The following is a 22596-nucleotide window of genomic DNA, read 5'->3' on the forward strand; positions in this document are numbered from 1 at the left end:
TAATAATATTACACAATTCTTTTAAAAATGACAGACCTCTTAATAATCATATACAAATTAAAAAGTGGCAGAACATCACCATCGGCATTGAATACCGAAAATGTAATTAGGCCCCAAAGATCACCGCCATATGCATAAAAAGTCACCAAGTTTGACATATTTAGGGAAGAAGAACATCATACATGATAATATAATATAATATAATAATTATGAGATATTGTCAAGTTGCAATGCAAATTATTTGTGGATGAATGAATCTGTCTTTAGAACTATAGTATTGGACTATTGGTTGGTGACTGAGAATCCGCGGGTTAAGAGGCCATGTATATATGTTATCGTGCATGAGGCTTTTCGTCATATAACCTAATATTAATATAATACAGGGTATATTAATAAATAAATGAATTATAATGCTCCTACTTTATTCATAAAAAGCAGTTATTGGTCCATGCCTTACCATGATGCGACATTCTGAAACATTATATATGTGTGTGCGATGTACCTTCCTACGTATGATGATGATAATAATACAATACAACAATATTATATGCTCATCCACGTAGTTGTGTCATTATCATATTTCTCAAACTTCGAAGCATACTATAATACACGTCCAAAGAAAAAAAAAGGATAAAAGAAAAGTACACTGCAATTCATTTTTTTTATGCATGCAATTTATGTACATTTAATTAATCTTTTTATGAATATAATTACTATTAAATAAATTAATTATCGATAATATATTATTTTTCAAAAAAAAAATTGAAATCAGTGTAGATCAGAAATGACCATTAGATGATGTAAGAGTTGTTTACTTATCGATAATACTCGTAACATTTTTTGTAATCGATGTTATGGTGTTATGTAAATTACTATTTTGACAATGTTCTGCATAAAAAAGATGAGAAAAATTAAATTAGAAAGTCATAAAAATTTATTATTTTTTATTATCAGTTAATTATTAATATCTAAAAATATAAGATAAAATATATTATTAAATTAGTAAATTAAATGAATTAGATTAAAAAATTTAAATTAATGATTAAGTAATGACTAAAAATAATAATTCTAATAATTTTTAATATTTTTTTAAAATAATATTATTATATATATAATGATTTTAAATTAAGATAAAGTTTGATAATTATAGATAAAAAAATGAGCGTAGAAATTACCATTGGATGATGTAAGAGATGTTTGCTTATATATTATTATACCGCGTGTAGCAGTAGTGTCTTCTCCAAATGTTTTAGGTTGGAATACGCATAGAAATTAGAAAATTAATTTTTAATTATTTAATATTAATTAAATTTTATTGTAAAATTATTATTTTAGCTTTCATATTTTAGAGAGTTTAAGATTTATTAGGATAGACTTTAAAGTTTAAAATTAAGATATAAAATTTAGAATAAAAAATAATTTTAAAAATTAATTGATATTAACTAAAAATAATTAATTTTCTAATCTAATTCTATAGATTGCATTAAATTTTTGTTATAAGTTTTATAATTCATGCAATAGCATATCCATGCTCTATATATTTTGGACCTACTAATAATAGGCCGTTGACTTGTTTTTTTTTTTTAACACATTGTAAATGCATATGCAGCAGAAATGACATATATTTTTGTCCTTATTTTAAATATCTTTATTTTTTGCCATTTTTCTTGATCAGCAAGATGTATAATTTGAAGTCAATGGTTTCATCATATACGATCAAAACAGATTGATGTTAATTGTTAAATCTTGTCTCTTGAATCAATTATGAAAAGAACAGTTAGGAGTTATACATACGTAAGACGAACCATTAAATTAATTAAGTATCACTATACAGTTTGCTTCGCCTGATAATAAGGCTAATACCCCAGAATGAAATAAATATCTCTCTTATATAAATATAAATATATGAGTTGTCAATCGTTAGAATCACATGGGCTAATGTAATATGGGCTTCAGCAATAATCACTATCGATAAGCTTGAATTCATTTACACTTGTTGACCAAAAACATCTTTTATATATTTTAGAGGATTAAATAAATTATTCAAAGGTTTACTTTTAGGCTTTAGCACTTAACTACTTTTATATATATCTTTTTGTGGGTGCATAATAATAATCTTTAATAATGGTGCGTGGTTGCGTCCTCTAGTAAATGAAATGAAATGGACCCTCCAAGGTAGTCGTAGTGGATAGAATATAATATCGGATTAAATAAGATGGTCTTCAATATGGGTTGCTATTTACTCAACGAGTGGGTGGATTTTCCCATTTATTCGCTGTATACCATATGCATCATCAATTCATCATATTAGTTCTTATTTCGCATAGAGATTACACCTATAAAATTCCACACTTTATATATTATAATTAATTACTAATTAATAACTTGACATGTGCTACTTCTTTGCAAGTTAAAAGTCAGTGATATGTTATGGTAAAGGTGAAACTCACATATAGTGATCTTTGAAGTTGATAGTTTAAAATTTTTAAACAGATATGTTAAAATAAGGGATTGTTTAATACGAGTTACCATAACATATATTAAAACATTATCTTAATCTTAGTGAAATTGACAACATGGCTCGAGTAACATTGTGTAAAAAGACCCAAATTTTGTTTTATATGTTGTATAAAATAGAGGAATGTGAATTGAAGAATCCCAATTGGCATATACATAGTGGGACCAGGCTAGTGCCTTTATTTTCTTTATGGCAAAAAAAGATTGAAAATTTGGAATGGGCATTGATTATTGAAGGTGATATACAATTGACAATTTTGAGACATATTTATATAAAAGTAATACTGTAAATTATTTAATAATATATAATATTATTTTATATAAAGATATATTTATTAGAATAATCATTTTTACAACAATAGATATTTTTATATTAAATGATAGTAAATACTTAAATAGTAATCACGTTTACAGTGCATAGTATAACTTTTACATGAAAATGTATTGTTGAGAGTGGAGTGTATCATCTTCAGTGAAAAAAACTGGATGATATTCAATGAAAAATTTTATCTTTTATTATTTTTTTTCTCTTATTTATTTCTAGTTCCACTTATAAAATTAAAGGTGAGAGATCATATTTTATTCAAAAAAAAATGAAGAGTATCTATTTCCTGTTTTACAATTAGCAGAGCCTCTTTAAAAAAGCTTATAAATAGTGATCCACCGCAAACATTGTTTGTTGTGAGATGAGAAAATAAAGAGTCCAATTCCCAGGAAGTACAGCTGGCTGCTTTCTTGGCTTATTTACAACATTCATTCAATCTCTCACTGCACTGCCAGCCTGCACTTCTTCACCCCCTCTCTCCTCTCTTCTCATCCTCCTTCTTCTTCAATGGCATCCAAGAAGCAAGATAGATGCTGATGATAAGTTGATAACATAGACAATATCATCTCATATTGGTGGTGGACAAGTTCATAAGACTCAACTCAAGAAGCTATTAAGCAATGGAAGAAACATTTGTACCATTGGAAGGTATCAAGAATGATCTCAGAGGAAGATTGATGTGTTATAAGCAAGATTGGACTGGTGGAATCAAAGCTGGTTTGAGGTATACATATACATTAATACATATATACATATATATATGCTCATTATTATTTTATAAATGTCTTATAGGCTCTATCTTTTAATTCTCTCAGGATTTGGGCCCCCACCACATACATATTCTTTGCATCTGCAATCCCTGTCATTTCATTTGGTGAACAACTAGAGCGAGACACAGGTACTATACATACATATATACTATACTTATTACTATTAAATTCAAAGACTGATGATATTGATAAGTTATGTATGCACCTTACTTGCAGATGGTGTTCTAACAGCGGTTCAAACACTGGCTTCAACTTCAATATGTGGCATCATACATTCAATCATTGGTGGCCAACCTTTGCTGATATTGGGTGTGGCAGAGCCCACTGTAATCATGTACACATTCATGTTCAATTTTGCAAAGGAGAGAGCAGAGTTGGGTAGGGAACTCTTTCTGGCATGGACTGGTTGGGTGTGTGTATGGACGGCACTCTTGCTCTTCTTGTTGGCCATTCTTGGAGCTTGCTCCATAATCAATAGGTTTACAAGAATTGCAGGAGAGTTGTTTGGCCTTCTCATTGCAATGCTCTTCATGCAACAAGCTATCAAAGTAATTAATATTAGTATATCTATCTCAATTCACACATACTTTCTTTGCAACCCATGTTTATGTTATCTTAACATAACATAACATTCCAGTGTCATCATCATTGTCACAGGGTCTGGTGGATGAGTTTCGCATACCGGAACGACAGAATCCGAAAGCAATCGAATTCTTACCTTCATGGAGATTTGCTAATGGCATGTTTGCATTAGTCCTTTCATTTGGCCTTCTTCTCACTGCATTGAGAAGCAGAAAGGCCAGGTCATGGCGCTATGGTAGTGGTAAGTACTTACCAGATGAAGTGATTCGAATATCATTTCTCTAATTAGTAATTACTATGCATTATGAAGTTAATTTTGTTAAGTGTTGCTACAGGTTGGCTTAGAAGCTTAATAGCAGATTATGGTGTGCCACTTATGGTGTTAGTTTGGACTGGTGTGTCCTACATACCATCTTCAAGTGTTCCAAGTGGTATACCAAGGCGCCTCTTCAGCCCAAATCCATGGTCTCCAGGTGCATATGAGAATTGGACTGTCATTAAGGCATGTATTCCACATGACTAGAACTCTAAAGTCTAAAGAACACAAGATATATGAATCTGTTTAAGTTATAAATAGATTGATTTCTTATGACAGGATATGCTTCAAGTTCCTGTGGTGTACATAATTGGAGCATTTATCCCAGCAACCATGATTGCAGTGCTTTATTACTTTGATCATAGTGTGGCATCCCAGCTTGCACAGCAGAACGAGTTCAATTTGAGAAAACCATCTTCTTACCATTATGATTTGCTTCTTTTGGGGTTCTTGGTATGCAACTTTTATTTTCATGTGAAATTATTGTGTTAATTGTTTCTCTAGTAATGGTAAATTTTCATCTTCTTTTATTGTTTTTTCTTTCTGGATGGAAGACCTTAATGTGTGGCCTTATTGGAATACCTCCTGCAAACGGAGTCATACCACAATCACCAATGCACACAAAGAGTCTTGCAACTCTTAAACATCAGGTAATAAAATCAGCTCATAGGTGTATGATCATTGTTAATAATATGAAACCATGAATCATGATTTATGAACATATAACTCACCAAGAAAGTTATGCAGCTGCTTCGCAACAGACTCGTGGCAACGGCGCGAAAAAGTATAGGAAAAAATGCTAGTTTAGGACAGTTGTATGGTAATATGCAAGAAGCCTACCATCAGATGCAGACACCCCTTGTTTACCAAGACCCTTCTGCTAGAGTAAGTGTTTATTTAAGTTTCAATAAAACATATATATGCTTAAATAATTTGTACCATACTATATATTATATATGTGAACATGTTGTGATCAGACACAAGGACTAAAGGAGCTCAAAGAATCAACAATTCTACAAGCTACAAGCATGGGAAGCATGGATGCACCAGTGGATGAGACTCTATTTGATGTTGAGAAAGAGATAGATGACTTGCTTCCTGTTGAGGTAAAAGAACAACGTCTAAGCAACTTACTTCAAGCAACCATGGTGGGAGGATGCGTTGCAGCCATGCCTTTACTCAAGAAGATTCCAACCTCAGTCCTATGGGGCTACTTTGCATTCATGGCCATCGAAAGTTTGCCCGGAAACCAGTTCTGGGAGAGGATCCTTCTTCTCTTCACTGCACCTAGCAGAAGATACAAGTATGTTCTATTTCTTATGTTAAAATTTAGTACATTAATGATTGCAAAATCTGAAATTTCGTCTTGTTTTTGCAGGGTGCTTGAGGATTACCATGCTACATTTGTGGAAACAGTACCATTCAAGACAATTGCAACATTCACAATCTTCCAAACGCTTTATCTTCTTGTATGCTTTGGACTAACTTGGGTTCCAATTGCTGGTGTCATGTTTCCAATGATGATCATGCTCTTAGTTCCTGTAAGACAGTACTTTCTCCCAAGATTTTTCAAAGGGCCACACCTTCAAGACTTGGATGCAGCATCATATGAAGAACAAACTGCTTTACCATATAACATTGCAACAGTAAGATGATCCAAAATTGTCACATTTTCATGCATAGTTTATACTTTATAGTTACTCATTTTGTATGTGTTTTTTGTTAACAGCAATCAGAGTTTGGAGCTGGTGCTTCTCAAGTTGGTGAAGGTGAAATCTTAGATGAAGTTATAACTAGAAGCCGTGGAGAGTTTAGGCGCACTAACAGTCCTAAGGTCACAAGCTCAACTCCAACTCCAGGAAATGATCTCAAAGGCCTTCAGAGCCCGAGACTGTCATTCAATTCTCGCCGTGGCGAGCTTTCGGCCGAGCACAGTCCTCGGTCCGGCACAAGAGGTCCTCACAGTCCAATGGCCAGAGAAGTAAGGTTGGCAAACTTGGGAAGGAGTCCTCTTAGCTCTGATTCAAAACAGCACAACAACAAATAGTTAAACTAAACGCTACCGTTTGATAAGTGTTTCAAGACATAAAATTCAGATATATTAAGATAACAGAGACATTTTACTTACTTTTATATTTTGTAAAATAGTTCTGTGTCCTTATATCTGTATTTTGATTCTGAACTAATACCAAACGGAGCTACAAAGTTTGCAGTGATGATCATATTCGTATCCCTTGGAAGGAGTTAGGTGACTTAATTTTTATTGCTTGTTTTATTAATATTGCTTGGCTTTGTTGTAACTTGTAAAGTCATTTCCTTATAATATACGGCAGATATGAATGTAACCATATAGTGTGGCCTTGGCGATTTTCCGAATGTTATTATTCTATTTGTTCATATATATGTGTAATCATGATCACGTGTTTGATTTATTAAATTAATTCTGATTAGTTTTGAATCTGTCGTATAAGCTTCAAATTGCACTTCAGATCAGATGCGTTTATGCAGGGTCAGAGCAACTAAGTACATGAGCCATCCTTGACTCCTTGTATTGTATAATGAAATAAAAAGTATAAGTAGAGAATGAAATATAAATTGGATAAATATGAAATGTAATAATAATAAACTAATAAATTAATAATCAGTTAAAATAAATTTCAGATGTCTATTTTTTGGGTGGAGTAATTAGTCTTGATTTTAAAGTTAAAATACAATTCATTTAAATATAAGGGGTTGGAAGTGAGTTAAGATCACTTATGAATCAATTTGAACTTAACTCGTTAACAACTTAATAAGATGAATTTATAAGTTTGTGAGTCAATTTTTAACTTAAATTTGATCTCATTTATTAAATAAACTGAACTTAAATTTAAGTGAACTCTACTCATTTACTCATAAAATAACTCAATTATATATTACTTATTATAATTATTTATATTAATAATATATTATAAATTTTATACTTTTAATTTGTAGCAATAATATATAATTTTATATATATTTATGAGAGAGGTATAAAATAAGTCATAGATATATCAGATATATAATTGATAATTTTTTATATATAAGTGTTAATTTATTTATATAGAATTATTAATTATATTTAGTTTATTTAAACTAATTCGTGAGTTTGAGTCGACTAACAAATACACTTGATTGTTAATGAGTTAAATATGAGTCAAGTTTAATTTTCCCAAGTCAAACTTAAATTTGATCCGACACAACTCAATTCGATTATTTTTAATCTTGGACAACACAAAACATACCATCTTTATTTTAATAAGAGAATACACATAGCTATATGCTCATGTTTTTCAATATTTAAAAAAAAATAAAAATAAAGACTCAATAGAGTTTCTTTTCTTTTGCTTTTACATAAATGGTAGAGAGAGTTATTCAGGGGAACTTCTTATATCCTATGTGTAGAAAGTGAAATTATTTCCTTCCAGAAAACACAAAAAACTTTCTTGCCTTCTGGCCAATAATCTCCATTCTCCATAAATAATTTGTCAGCAAAGACAACCATAGCATTTAATTTCTTAAGGAACTATTATCATTTGCTGGATATATGGAACCATTTGATTTGTTTATGAATGGTTTTTTTCTTTATGAATTATTATCATTTAATTTGTCGTGTGGATAAAAATAAAACCTTTTGCAGAACCTTTTTGGTGATAGTGTGGTGGTGATTAATGTCTTACATATATATTGGTGGTCAAAAATTGACGATATAATTGCAACATGAAAACAATACCGCACTTGCTAGATGATGTGTATACTTGAAAAGGAGGAAAAAAAGAAATAGAAACGCAAGAGTGAATATATATTAAAAGAAAAAATACTAAAAATTATCAGAATTTGTTATTTTTTATTATTATTTAATTATTAATTTAATTTTTTTAATTTAATTCAACAACATATTTTATATTATATTTTTAAATATTAATAATCAACTTATCATTAAAAATAATAACTTCTAATAATTTTAATATTTTTTTATTAAAATTCTATTCCCACCATCCACCTTCATATCCAAAACAAAAAGAAGAGTTGCGGCTCCCACATTCTCAATCAATTGCACCAAGCAAGCATGGAAGATGAGTAGTGATAATGTTGCATGCCATTCTACTGTTCCCTCCTACTCCTAGCTTAGTGGCTTGATAAGGTTCATCGTCCATCCATTGATAATAATAATGTTAATATGTTTCTTTCTTATTTTCGAGAAATTCTTGTATATATAATCATAAAATAAGTATAATCAAAATAATATCTAATTAATTTTAGATATTTTAATATTAAAAAATTCATAAATTATTATTTTAATTAATTTTTAAAATATGATAATTACTCGTGTGAAAATATTTTCATGTGATGATAAGTCAAACAAGTCAATACATTTATCAATTTAACTATTATTTTAATATAAAAAATATTTTTATGTGAATAATAATCATTGTAATTTTAGAATTTTAGGTGACTACCTAAAACTATATTATTATTCAATTTGGTATTCCATGGCCATACGAAAATTCCTATATTTGAAGATAGAGCTTACGTCTCCAATGATGCCAAAATCTGTGTCTTTGAAGTGCAAGTTGAATCAATAAAAAGGCTTCAAATAAAGTAGTACTATGCATTGTAGCTTCATTCGTGTTATAAAGACAAAACCAAGTAGGTTTATAATCGTGCCATCGATTGGGTGAAGAGTTTGAACTTTGAACCACAACGACATAAACATTATTTAAGAAGTGACACGACAGTTGACCATGCCACCACTACTATAGGTTTATTATTTGTGAGGTTTTTCAACAATCATTTGAAAGTGTCCCTCTTCAGAAGTTATGGCCACCCAACGGTTTCTCCCTTTTAGGCACTAGTTGCATCTTCATCTTCAACTCAGTACGCATAATATCATCAAAAAATGCATGGTGGATTCTAAGATGAAAATTAGACTAGTAAATTTGTTTCATGATAAATTAGTATGATTTGACCAATGAAAAGAGTGATATTTAATTTGACAAATATTTGAATAATTTTAATTAATTTAACCAGTGAAAAGAGTGATATTAATTTATGATCATATTTCATCATGAAGTATAAAAATATGATTTTATGATAACAAAAGTGGGGGGAAAAAACACTGCACCACCTAACCATGACATCAATTATTTGTATCTGAAAAATGGTTCCAAGGTGTCCTAATTAATAAGTAATTATAATAGTGAGCCCAACTCAAAGCAAGACGGTAAGTTGGTCAAATATAATTTAGGTTTAATTATGTCTCCATAATTTTACCAAATTTTTAATTAGATTTTTATATATATATTTTTTTTAATAAGATCATTATATCATATCAGATTTTATAATTAAATTTTTTACTGTGACAAAAACGTTGAAATTAACAGAATATTTTATTAAACTATATAAAATATTTAGTCAAGTGTTAGATATATTCATTTTGTTTAGCAGAATATTCTATTAATTTTAGTATTTTTGTCACGACAAAAATTTAATTACAAAATCTGATATAATATAAGGACTCAATTGAAAAAAAATATATAGATTTAATTAAAAATTTAATAAAACTATATAGATCGACGGAATAATCGAATCTATAATTTATGACAATATTAAAAGCTGATACTTTATTTAGGGCTTTATGACTTCAAGAAATTATTATTACAGAAGTGCTACACATACAAGCCATTTTAATTTACAAGTCATATAAGTTGGGCCAAATCCAACTAAAAGGATGCTCACCCATACGAGCGTGTTAATATGCGCGTGTTAACACGCGCGCTACTCAACGGTTTTCATAGCGCGCTTCGCGTTCCTCCCCCTCCTCCTCCTTCTCTTCATTTTTCTTCTCCTTCTTCTTTGCGTTTCTCCTCCTTTTTCTTTGCGTGTTTCATCTTCATCGTCATTTTTTTATTACTGTTGTTGTTACAGAATTTTTTCCTCTTTCTATTTCTATTGATTTTGGAATATTTTGTATTTTTTTATTCTTTATTTGATTTTTTCTCCCAAGAAGAATTATGAGAATATGAAATAAGAAGATGAAGAAGAAAAAGTAGCAGAAGATGAAGAGGAAGAAGAGGAAGAGTTTTGAATTATACAGAATTTATAAGCACACATACACCGAAAATTCTTAAATAATACACCCAAATATCTTCGTGTTACACTCAAATTTACTACAAATACAAAAAAATATTTCCTCTAATGCTGCATTTTTTTCCTTCTTTTTTTCCTTATTTCTTTATTTCTTTCTTTTAGTTGAATGAATATAAGTTCATACTCTTTCAAGTAATTTTTTACCATTATGTATTTCTTCTTCTTCTTTATTTAATTTTTTTATTTTTATTCTTGTTAAAAGAGTAAAACAAAAAGAAACTTGAGAAGATAAAATAAGAAAACAAAAGATGAATAAGAAAAAAAAAATGATGATGATGATGATGAAAAAGAAGAAGGAGAAGCACGAGAAGATGAAGAGGAGGGAGAAGAAGAGTTTTGAATTGTGTAGAACTTATCAGCATACATACACAGAAAATTCTTAAATAATACACCCAAATATCTTCGTGTTACACCCAAATACAGAAAAATATTTTCTTTAATGCAGAACTTTTACATTTTATTCAATTCAAACCATCAACGATGAACAACCATTTTCACAAACAAAAACAATATTATTCACCTACAAAATCATAAACTACTAACGAAAATATTAACTAGAATCGAACCACACCTCAGCCACTTGATTGGATTCAAAATAATTAATTTCGTTCTAGTTCAATTGACAATCTAAACTTGAATTATTTATTATCTTCAATAACGAGATAACTGATGATAGAGGAGAATGAGAAAAAGGAAGGAGGAGGAGAAATTACAATAAAAAAATAAAGAGAAAGAAGAGGAGGAGGAGGAGGAGGTGTTGGTGAGAGAGTAAAATAAGAAAAAATTTGAGAAGGTAAAATAAAATGAAAAAGATGAATAAAAAAAAGATGAAGAAGAAGATGGTGATGATGATGAAAAAAAAAAAGAAGCAACAGCAAAAGATGAGAAGGAGGAAGAGAAAGAATTTTAAATTATGCAGAACTACTTATCAGCACACATACACCGAAAATTCTTAAACAATATACCAAAATATCTTCGTGTTACACCCAAATTTGCTGCAAATACAGAAAAATATTTCCTCTAATATTGCATTTTTTCTTCTTTTTTTTTCCTTCTTTCTTTCTTTCTTTTAGTTAACGAATGTAAGTTTATCATCTTTCAAGTAATTTTGTACCATTATGTATTTCTTCTTCTTTGTTTGATTTTTTTTTTAATTCTTGTTAAAATAGTAAAACAAGAAGAAATTTGAAAAGATAAAATAAAGAAGAAAAAAAAGACGAATAAGAAAAAAATAAGATGATGATGAAAAAGAAGAAGAAGAAGAAGGAGCAGAAGATGGGGAGGACGGAGAAGAAGAATTTTGAATTATGTAGAATTTATCAGCACACATACACCGAAAGTTCTTAAACAATACACCCAAATATCTTCGTGTTACACTCAAATTTACTGCAAATACATAAAAATATTTTCTTTAATGCAAAATTTTTACATTACATTCAATTCAAATCATCAACGATGACACATTATTCACCTACAGAATCATAAACTACTAACAAAAAATTAACTAAAATCGAACCACATCTCAGCTATTTGATTGGATTCAAAATAATAATCAATTTTATTTTGGTTCAATTGATAATCTGAACTTGAATTATTCATTATTTTCAACAACGAGGAGGAGGAGGAGGAAGAGGAGGAGGAGGAGGAGGAGGAGGAACATGGACGGATTTATTCATTGGGGAGTGGGGGCAACTGCCCAGTGAAATTTTAAAAATTTTTAAGTAATTCTTTGTGAAATGCTTAATTGCTCCCACTATAAAATTAATTTTGACCCCACCCCAATCAAATCTCTAACCCTTCTTTTTCTCCCCAATTTTCTTCATTGCTCCGGCCTCCACAGTTTTCCTTCCTGTCTCTAGAGACCAGAGTGATTGTTGGCTTGCTGTCGCGTGCCGCCAATCTGCGTCTCAGCCAGTGTCACGGCTTTCTTCCCGCTGACGTCTTTGCTCTCCTTTCTCCAGAGTCACTGCCGCGTCTCCGCTATTGTCACTGGCTCACTGGCTCTGTCAATTTTCCCTTGCATCGCCGCAATTTTCCCGCCGTCCCGCGTGGCTCCATCGGTTTCTCCTTATATCGCCGCCGCACCACGTCTGGTGGAGTGGTGGTTCTGCCTTCTTCTTCAACGATCTGTTCTTCCTTCTTCTTCTGCGAACACAGTTTGCGATCCTCTTCTCTTTTCGGTCTTCAGCAGAGAACGTCTTCGCTTGCTGCCACTAAACGCCACAGTGCTACGGGGTTCTGCCTTCTAGAGTTTAGCTATTCAGATTCAGTCTTGGATTATTCTTGGTACATTCATGAATCATGATTCACCGAAACTGATATCTGCTTGCGTCATTACTTATTCACTTATTTGTTTTATTGTTGTTTGATAATTGATACAGTTGGTTTGTTAATTGTGATTGAATTTGTTCTAATGATGTAATTACAAATTTAGCTTCATTAATTTGTTTGTTAATTGTTTTTAGTTGATTTATACTCTTCTTTGATTTTATAGCAGTTTTTGTGGAAAAAAAAATTATTTTTTTTTCGATGAGTTTGGCTAATTCCGATGAGTTTTATCCAGTTAGCTCAATTCTATCCATTAGAATTTTTTTCCACTCAATTTTTGGCACTTGACAGTCAACTTGAGAACTTCATGCTAGATGTGTGTTCTGATGTTCAATTCTAGGACTTAAATAGAATTGGTGCTCTTTCTCAGAAATTGGTTGAGACTCGAAAAAATATTGTTTATCCATTGGTGTTTCTTCTTTTGAAGTTAGCTTTAGTTTTGTCCGTAACAACTGCATCAGTTGAAAGAACTTTTTCTGCTATGAACATCATAAAGAGTCGACTTTGTAACCATATGGGAGATGAATTTTTAAATGATTATTTAGTGACATACATAGAAAGAGAAACATTTGATTGTATTGACAATGAAAAGATTATTCAATTTTTTCAAAATATAAAATCCAAAAGAATAGAATTCTAAATTATTTGTTATTATTTTGAATTATTATTTTATTATTTTAATTTTTTCATTAAATAATTGAAGAATAATCATATTTTATAACATCATAGTATAATTATAAAAATTATTATTATATTATATATTTTGTCCCACCAAAAGAATTTTCTGAATCCGTCACTGAGGAAGAATGTGCAGTAACGGCACGAAGAAAAATGTGCGCGTGTTGATCGAAAAATCTATTAAATTAGGAGGTGCGTAAAATCGACGTGCTAAAAAAAGCGCGTCTTATATAAAATAGAATATATGAACTTGTATAACTTGTATGGATAAAACACTTATACGTGAAAAATAATTATTATTATTATATATATTTTTCTTAAAACAACATTTACATTTATTAGAGTACAATAGGGTCTATCTTACAATAAAAATTGAGAATTCCATCTATGAAACCGTTATTTTAAAGAGAACCACACATAGGATATGACCAGAAAGTGTGAGAAATTTCTCTACACTAACATAATTTCTTCCACCAAAATGTCTTTAAGGTAGTATTTGTTTTTAAAAATTAGAATTATTAAAACAATAAGACTAAAATTTTAATCTCTTTAATACTTTTAAAAGATAAAAACATAAGACTGAAATGTTAATAATATTTTTTTAATAATTAAAAATATTTTAATAAATATTTTCACTTCATATTTATATTTATATTTATTTTAAATAAAATAAAATACTAAAACATAACTCAATTTTATATATTTTATATTAAATATAATATAAAAACTTAATTTAATATCAATTTCTGTCTACCAATTTTAATATCTCTTTAAAACGCAACCTAAAGGATCCCACTATATATCACTATGAATGTTGACCTATTCATATTCAAGCTAATATAGTTCCAAGTTTATAGACACATAGATAAGTGATAGTATGAAACCGAAAGTTACAATACTTTTATGGGTATAGATATAGAAGAAAGAAAATATAGTAAACTAGCTAGATTCCTTATGTCATCTTTTATCAAGTTTATTTCTTATCAGCAATAATAAGACCAATGCTTTTGTGGCATTTCAAATTAAAAAAAAAAAAAAGTATTTGGGTACAATACTACAATACAAATCACTCCAGATCAATCTAAATTTATCATATTTTTATTATTGTCTTTCTAATACTACTCTTCAAATATTCTACATATGATATCATTATTATGTGCAACTAGCCAATACGAACTACACTAGAAACTATATATATATTTTTTATTTTGTTTTAGAACATAAATAAATTAATAAATAATATATACGAATGATTTTTTAGAAAAAAAAAAGTTATATTTATTAAAAGAGTAATTACCCAAATCAGTTCTCAAAGAATTTTAGAATCGGACATTTTAGTCCCCAAAGAAAATTAATACACAGATCAGTCCCCAAGGTTTTACTCCGGCAGACAAATCAATCCCCAGTTCATTTTCCGACAGAGTAATTACCCAAATCAGTCCCCAAAGATTTTAAAAACAGACATTTTACTCCCCAAGAAAAACTAATGTACAAATCAATCCCCAATGTTTCTCTCTGTTAGACATAATATAGTCCCCCGTCCAAAAATAAAATAAAATAAAATAATTATTATTTTTAATTGCACAATAATATTGTACTATATTTTTTGTATTTTTTAGACAAAAATAATGATAAATTTATTCATTAAATTCTTATATATATATATATATAGTCACTCAATAATAATAATAATAATAATAATAATAAAATTATTAGATATTATTTTACAAGAAATTCAAAGTTAAAATCATTTGATATTTTTGTATTTAATATAATCAAAAGATGTCCTATGTAAAAAAAAATTATATATGTTTATATTAAAAAATATGTATTAAAACAAAATATTTTAATTTGAATTTATATTAAATACATATTTTTTTAATACAAACATATTTTTTAAAATAGTACATCTTTTGATTATATTAAATACAAAAATATCAAATGGTTTTAACCTTAAATTTCTTATAAAATAATCTCTAATAATTTTGTTATTATTATTATTATTATTATTATTATTATTATTATTATTATTATTATTATTGAGTGACTATATATATATATATATATATATATATATATATATATATATATATATATATAAAAGAATCTAATGAATAAATTTATCATTATTTTTATCTAGAAAATACAAAAAATCATGGTATAATATTATTATGTAATTAATAATAATAATAATAAATAAAATTATTAGAGATTATTTTACAAAAAAATCAAGGTTAAAATCATTTGATATTTTTGTATTTAATATAATCAGAAGATGTACTATTTTAAAAAATATGTTTGTATTAAAAAAATATGTATTTAATATAAATTCAAATTAAAATATTTTGTTTTAATACATATTTTTTAATATAAACATATATAATTTTTTTTACATAGGACATCTTTTGATTATATTAAATACAAAAATATCAAATGATTTTAACTTTGAATTTCTTATAAAATAATCTCTAATAATTTTATTATTATTATTAATATTAATATTAATATTAATATTAATATTATTATTATTATTATTATTATTATTATTATTATTATTATTGAGTGACTATATATATATATATATATATATATATATAAAAGAATCTAATGAATAAATTTATCATTATTTTTGTCTAAAAAATACAAAAAATATAGTACAATATTATTGTGCAATTAATAATAATTATTTTATTTTTGGACGGGGGTCTATTATGTCTAATAGAGAGAAAAGTTGGGGATTGATTTGTACATTAGTTTTTCTTGGGGACTAAAATGTCCATTTTTAAAATCTTTGGGGACTGATCTGGGTAATTACTCTGCCGGAAAATGAATTGGGGACTGATTTGTCTGCCGGAGTAAAACCTTGGGGACTGATCCGTGTATTAATTTTCCTTGGGGATTAAAATGTCCGATTCTAAAATTCTCGGGGACTGATTTGGGTAATTACTCTTATTAAAATGAATCTTTTAGTAACTTATTTAAAGTTTGAACTTTAAGGTTGTTTTTGGAATATAATAAGCAATAATAAACTGAAAATTTCATATATAATTATTTTTATATAAAATTAATAAATAAAAATTATTAGATAAATTAATATATTTTATTAAATTATTATCTAATAATTTTTAACTATCAACTTTACATAACAACAAAATTTTCATCTAACAAAATAACAATAAATAAAACTATTAACAAATTTCTCCAACTGAACCATGTGACATAATGGGTATGAAGGATCTCAAAATTCTTTTATATACCATTTTAAGATCGAATAAATGGAAGTTTCTTAGAAAGAAAGTGCTAGACTCTTCTTTACCAGATTTTTTTTGGAAATATGTTACTTAGATTATTTTTTACGGGCCTGCTACACATACAAGCTTACAAGTTGGCCCAGCCCAAATACAACTCACGCACATGAAGAGGGATTACATGGAGCATCACATTCACGTGCTCAACACTCAAACGGTTACGTATCCTACGAGTAATGGCAGACTCTTCCACTTCTTCCACTTCTCAAAGCGATTCGAAAACAAGGCAATGCTTCCATTTTCGAGCGAAAATCGAAGTTCAAAATATACAAGTCATCGCTAACCTTCGAAACCTCCATCAAACTCTCCATCAAGAATCTGAAGAGAAAACAAAGCAACAATACTCAAGGTAAGTTCATTATGAACTAGGTTTTACTTTTCTTCTACGTCGTTGTTCTAGGGTTTACTGTTATTCTTGCTTCTTTGTTACACTATTCTTCTACGTTGTTGTTCTAAGTTCTCCTGTTATTCTTGTTGTTCTAGATCTTCTGGTAACTGATTTTTGGGGGTATATTCCGTAGATTGGGGGTGTATACTGCTTGACATTGTAATGTTGCTTGATATTGAAGCATGTTTGAGTGATATCTGACTGATATATATATGGATGTATCTGAATCATATCTATGGGTGTATCTCACTGTTATCAATGGGTGTATCTTACTATTATTAATGGGTGTATCTGACTCATATATATGGGTATATCTTACTGTTATCAATGGGTGTATCTTACTGTTATTAATGGGTGTATCTGACTCATATATATGGGTGTATCTTACTGATATCTTTGGGTGTATTTTTCGTTTCAGAGAAAATGGCAGCAAGAAACCAAACAAAAGACCTTAAGTGTGCCACACATCTCCTAAGTGATAAATTCAAAAACATGAGTGAGGAGAAGAAGGCGATTGTGAGGGATCTCGGATTCGGTGGGTTGATGCACATCCCACCACTAAGGGTGGATCACCAACTGTTAAGGGAGCTGGCAAACAACTTCAAACTTGGGGAGAACAGACTGAAAACAGGATATGGTTCTTTCAAAATAACACCAAAAATAATAGATGATGCGCTTGGCATCAATGCAACAGGTAACTAGCTTAAAATTATAGGTGTATATTAAGTTGATGCTTGGGTGTATTTAAGTTGATGCTTGGGTGTATTTGAACCGACTTGGATACTTTGTTGTTTTTCTTTTTGTAGGAGATCTATTTTCTGAGAAAGTTGAGTATAAGAAACTTTCTGATGATGACAAAATAATTTTTAGAAGATTCCAGGGTAAGACCCTCAAAAGTCTTACCGATGAAATGATGGAAATTGGCGTTGGCAACGAAGAGGAACGCCTGATGTTCAAGAGGATATTCATCCTCTATATACAGATGGCATTCCTTTTGCCAACGACGATAAACAAAATATCGCCTATGCACTTGGCCCCAATTTTTAAGATGGACGGCATATCGGAGAGAAACGGGGGGGGGCATGTTTTGACCTTCATGGTCAAGGGCATCACAGACTATAAGGAGAAAAAGAAGAAGGCAATTGATGGCTGCCTCTTCGCCCTGATGATAATTTACTTTCATCTTTCAAAAAACAAAGGCAAGAAGAGGGCTGAAAGACCACCAAAGCCCTGGATTGCCAACTGGACTAAGGAGCAGTTGGTGGAAAGAATGACTGCAGAAAGAGAGGAAATTTTGGTAAGTAAACATAATATGTTGGTTGTATTTTATTTACCTGAATGCTGCTAGCTAAAATATCTAATGTTTCAGGGGATTGTGAAGATGGCGGAGACAAGAGAAAAAATGAAAAAAAAAAAAGAAAAAAACAAGAAATAAAAAAAACAAAAAAAAGGAAGGCGAGTTCAACATCATCTTCGGAGACAGAAACAACTACTGACAGTGACACTTCTACCTCTGAGTCTGAGACTCAAGAAGACTCAGAGGATTTAGGAAGAAAACACCCCAACAAAAAGGGAAAAAAGTAAGTACCATACTTGGGTGTAATTTCTTTTTCGAGTTGGGTGTATTTTGTTGATCACGTTGGGTGTATGTAGTTTATTAAGCTGGGTGTGTTTCGTTTGCTGCGTTGGGTATATATTGTATATTCAGTTGGTTGAATCTTGTGCATTCATTTGGTTATATTTTTAGTATGTTCTAAATAATGATTGTTTGCCTTCCAGAATGGACTCCAGAAAAAGAAAGAAGAGTCAAGAGGAGTCCGATTCTGATTCAGAATCTGAATCTGAATCAAGTGATGAGTAATGTCCTGAAATTATTACTCCTTTCTTTTGGCTTCATTATAAAGATTTCGTGTATTAACTGAAGTGTCTCTTATTAACTTATAGGAGCGAAGAATCATCACCGGTGGAGAAGGAAAATAAAAAGAAAAAGACAAAAACAACACCAAAAAAGTAAACACTTCTTTGGATAATATTCTGTGATAAAATTAATTTTTTATTTCTGATTGGTACTCTTTTTTTTCCACCCAGAACACAACCAAAAAAGAAGAAAGTTGTTGTGGAGGATTCACCTTCTGAAGAAGATCAATACTTTGATGGGTACAGTACCTCGTAAGCTATATTACCGTCTATCATCGTAATTATTTTTGTTAACATCTTCTTTTATGAATGTAGTGAGAGATATGAAATATCAAGTGACGAACTAGATGAATGGCTAAGGGAAAACGTTGATAAATCTGCTGCAGAGGGGTATGTCATGCTGGGGTGTCTATTTCAGATTTTGGTGTGTTTTGCTGGGGTGTCTATTTCAGAGGGAAAACGTAAGCTATAATAATTGTTTCTTGTTTCGCAGGGAGAACCAAGCTGACCTGCGATCGACAGAAGGTCGCTATGTGTCCTCTGAAACGTAAGAAGCTTTATTTAATAAAATCTTGTTATCATGATTTGGGTGTATTTTGTGGAACCATTTGGGTGTATTGTGTTGATCAAGTTGGGTGTATGTTGTTTATTAAGTTGGGATATTTCGTTTGTTGTGTTGGGTGTATATTGTCCATTCGATTGGTTGTATCTTGTGCATTCATTTGAGTGTATTTTATACATGTATCTTATTTTGTCTGAATAACATGAAATCTGTTTTAGAATACCGGCTGTGAACTTGGGAAGTGATGATCCTTTCTCTCAAGGACGCACAGAACAGAGTAGTGTAAACCAGCCGTCAGAGAGCATGTAATTTCCCTTTCAAATAACCGTTACTTTTGTTCTTCTATTACCTTCTACTTCTAATTCTGTATATATTTTTTTAGAAAAAAAAGCCCTTTATTATTTTATTCAAGAAAAAAAAAGGCAGGAAAAAAAAGCAAAAACTGCAAGTATGTAAGTTCTCAAAAAACAAAGCCTGTCTTCTTTTTGAATTGTTCGGGTGTATTTTTTGACTTTCTTTGGGTGTATTTTAGGTTGAGTCCGACTGATTCGAATATGATGGTTGTGAGGGAACAGACACCGTCGGAAGCGCTTGCAATGTGAGTTTTCCAATAATATTTCAACCTTATAAACTTATTATTTTCAAAGGCGTTGTTAACCTTTCATTTTTCTTCTTGTTTAGAGTCCCAATTCAGGTTTTTGTGCCGGCATCCCAAACAACCACTGAGACAGATTTTGAACCAACCCCTATGCTACAGATTGAAGGGACTACAGAAACGTAAGAAATAGTATTGGGTGTATATTTGTTTAGAGTTTGGGTGTATATTTGCTAACAGTTTGGGTGTATATTGTTCCTGATTATTTTTTTTTACGCCATGAGTAATTTTTTGTAACTGTGCAGCACTCCTGAACCCCCCAAACAACTTCAAGAGACCACACCCACGCTTCCCCCAGCTCCAACTAAAATGTAAGTTCATCAGACTAAAATCAATCTTTGCTTATCATCCGTATATTCTTATTCTTATTCTTATTCTTATACATGATGATGCAGTCATCCAGCCGCAGAAGACGATGCTGCCCTGTTGATGATGGCACGGACAGCATCCTATGTTCCTAAAACAGATCCAGGGGTGCCATCATTCAGCTTTGGATTGACTGATTCAAGCCAGGAGGGAGCGTCAACGCAGGAGACAGAAAGGGCAAAATCTCCAAAAGCTACAAATTTGATAGAACAATTAGACGATTTGGTCCAAAAAATAGCAAGCAGTGCGGCGAAGGGAAAAAACAAAAGTCCACAAATTCAAAGGGAGACTGGGGGGAAAAGTTCTGCGAAGTTTGAAACTCCTGGGGGAATAAATCAGATTACGGATGATATGAAACAAAAGTGCTACATCTGGGGGACGCGACTGAAGGAAGACGCAGATGGCAATACTAACGAGTATGAGCACATGTGCACTCTAATTGCCCAAGATGAATACATTTTGATTAGAATGCACCTTGCATCCCTCCAGGCAAAAAGTGATATAGAATCTGGGGTAATATTAGAATAACATTAATGTTTTTACACCAAAGTCAACTGCAATATTTATTAATGTAAAATTGATTTCGGCATATATTTCTAGATTGTATCTGCCATCTGCCTCATCCTCAACCAGAAAAATGAAAAGAGGTTTCAAGAACAAATATACTGTCTCCCCCCCGGATATTGTGATAAGTGTTACTTCTACGAACTTTGGGTGTATTTTCTGTATTGATTTGGGTGTATTTTTTACGTTCAATTGGGTGTAAGTTGTGTAGTCATTTGGGTGTATTTAAAGTATTCATTTGGGTGTATTTTCAGTATTTTATTTCTTGTTTCGCAATTCTTGCAGAACATGGCACTTTCGGATCACCCAAACGGGAAATTCATATCACCGAAAACGAATAAGGAATTCAGGGTGGAAGACTACCTGAGTTTTATTCCCTTCATAGATGCAAAAAAATTAACTTCGCATCCATATGTAAGTTTCATTTGCTAAATTTGTTAGTACGCTTCTTTACTTATATGCCAAATAAAATAACACACTGTTGAAATGTGGCAATCCTTCAGATTTTTGCACCTGTTTGCTACTCGGGGCATTGGTGGTTATGGCTGATAGATACAACGAAGCGGAGATGTCATATACTTGACCCGCTACACAAAAAAGCTCCCAGCGAAGAGAGAAAGAAGCTTAATAAATTCACTGTAAGTTGCCTCTGTCTTCTTTACTTTAATATTTAGGTCTATTTCATTAGTTGTGTTGGGTGTATATTGTCCATTCAGTTGGGTGTATCTTGTGCATTCATTCGGGTGTATTACTGATTTGTTTTGGTATTTAAGGGATATGTATTTTCAAGATTGATAACATATGCCAGCGGGGAACCTCTGAAGAAACGCGAGAAGGAGAAGGAAATTAAATCATCATATGTTAAAATATCAGGCCAAAAATCAAGGTATAAATTTGTGACTCTGAACATTAAACTTTCGTAAATGAGATTTGTAATTTATTTTCTTCGTTTTCAGCTATGACTGCGCTATCTACGTTATGAAGTGGATGGAGTTAATTGAGCCGGAAAACATTAAAAAGGGGAAGTATGAATGGGATAATTGGCCACAGGTAACTGTCTTTAGAACTATATAACTCTGTATTACTTTACTGAATTAATATTGCTGTTTAAACAGAATATACTTTTTAATTGTAGGAGGAGGTGGACCA

At 30.6% G+C, this 22596-nt stretch overlaps 1 protein-coding gene across 1 annotated transcript; it reads left to right on the forward strand.

The window, feature by feature from the left end:
• The first annotated feature begins 3182 nt into the window (after nucleotides 1–3182).
• On the forward strand, nucleotides 3183–6914 carry LOC112756518 (boron transporter 1). Its single transcript, XM_025805138.3, has 11 exons — nucleotides 3183–3566; nucleotides 3658–3740; nucleotides 3829–4160; nucleotides 4270–4435; nucleotides 4530–4696; nucleotides 4790–4963; nucleotides 5065–5160; nucleotides 5258–5395; nucleotides 5488–5813; nucleotides 5889–6156; nucleotides 6240–6914. Exons 1-11 carry the CDS (start codon nucleotides 3463–3465, stop codon nucleotides 6555–6557), a joined length of 2172 nt encoding a protein of 723 aa, XP_025660923.1. The 5' UTR covers nucleotides 3183–3462; the 3' UTR covers nucleotides 6558–6914.
• Nucleotides 6915–22596: the final 15682 nt, after the last annotated feature.

This window comes from Arachis hypogaea, chromosome 16 (genome assembly GCF_003086295.3).
Source record: "Arachis hypogaea cultivar Tifrunner chromosome 16, arahy.Tifrunner.gnm2.J5K5, whole genome shotgun sequence".
In the NCBI taxonomy this organism is placed as follows: Eukaryota; Viridiplantae; Streptophyta; class Magnoliopsida; order Fabales; family Fabaceae; genus Arachis; species Arachis hypogaea.

Excerpts from the sequence above, each read along its gene's own strand:
- LOC112756518 (XM_025805138.3), top strand. The coding sequence starts at position 3,463 with ATGGAAGAAACATTTGTACCATTGGAAGGTATCAAGAATGATCTCAGA. Across the intron at positions 4,697-4,789 it reads AGAATTGGACTGTCATTAAG|GATATGCTTCAAGTTCCTGT; the intron begins GCATGTATTCCA and ends TTCTTATGACAG. Across the intron at positions 5,396-5,487 it reads ACCAAGACCCTTCTGCTAGA|ACACAAGGACTAAAGGAGCT; the intron begins GTAAGTGTTTAT and ends TGTTGTGATCAG.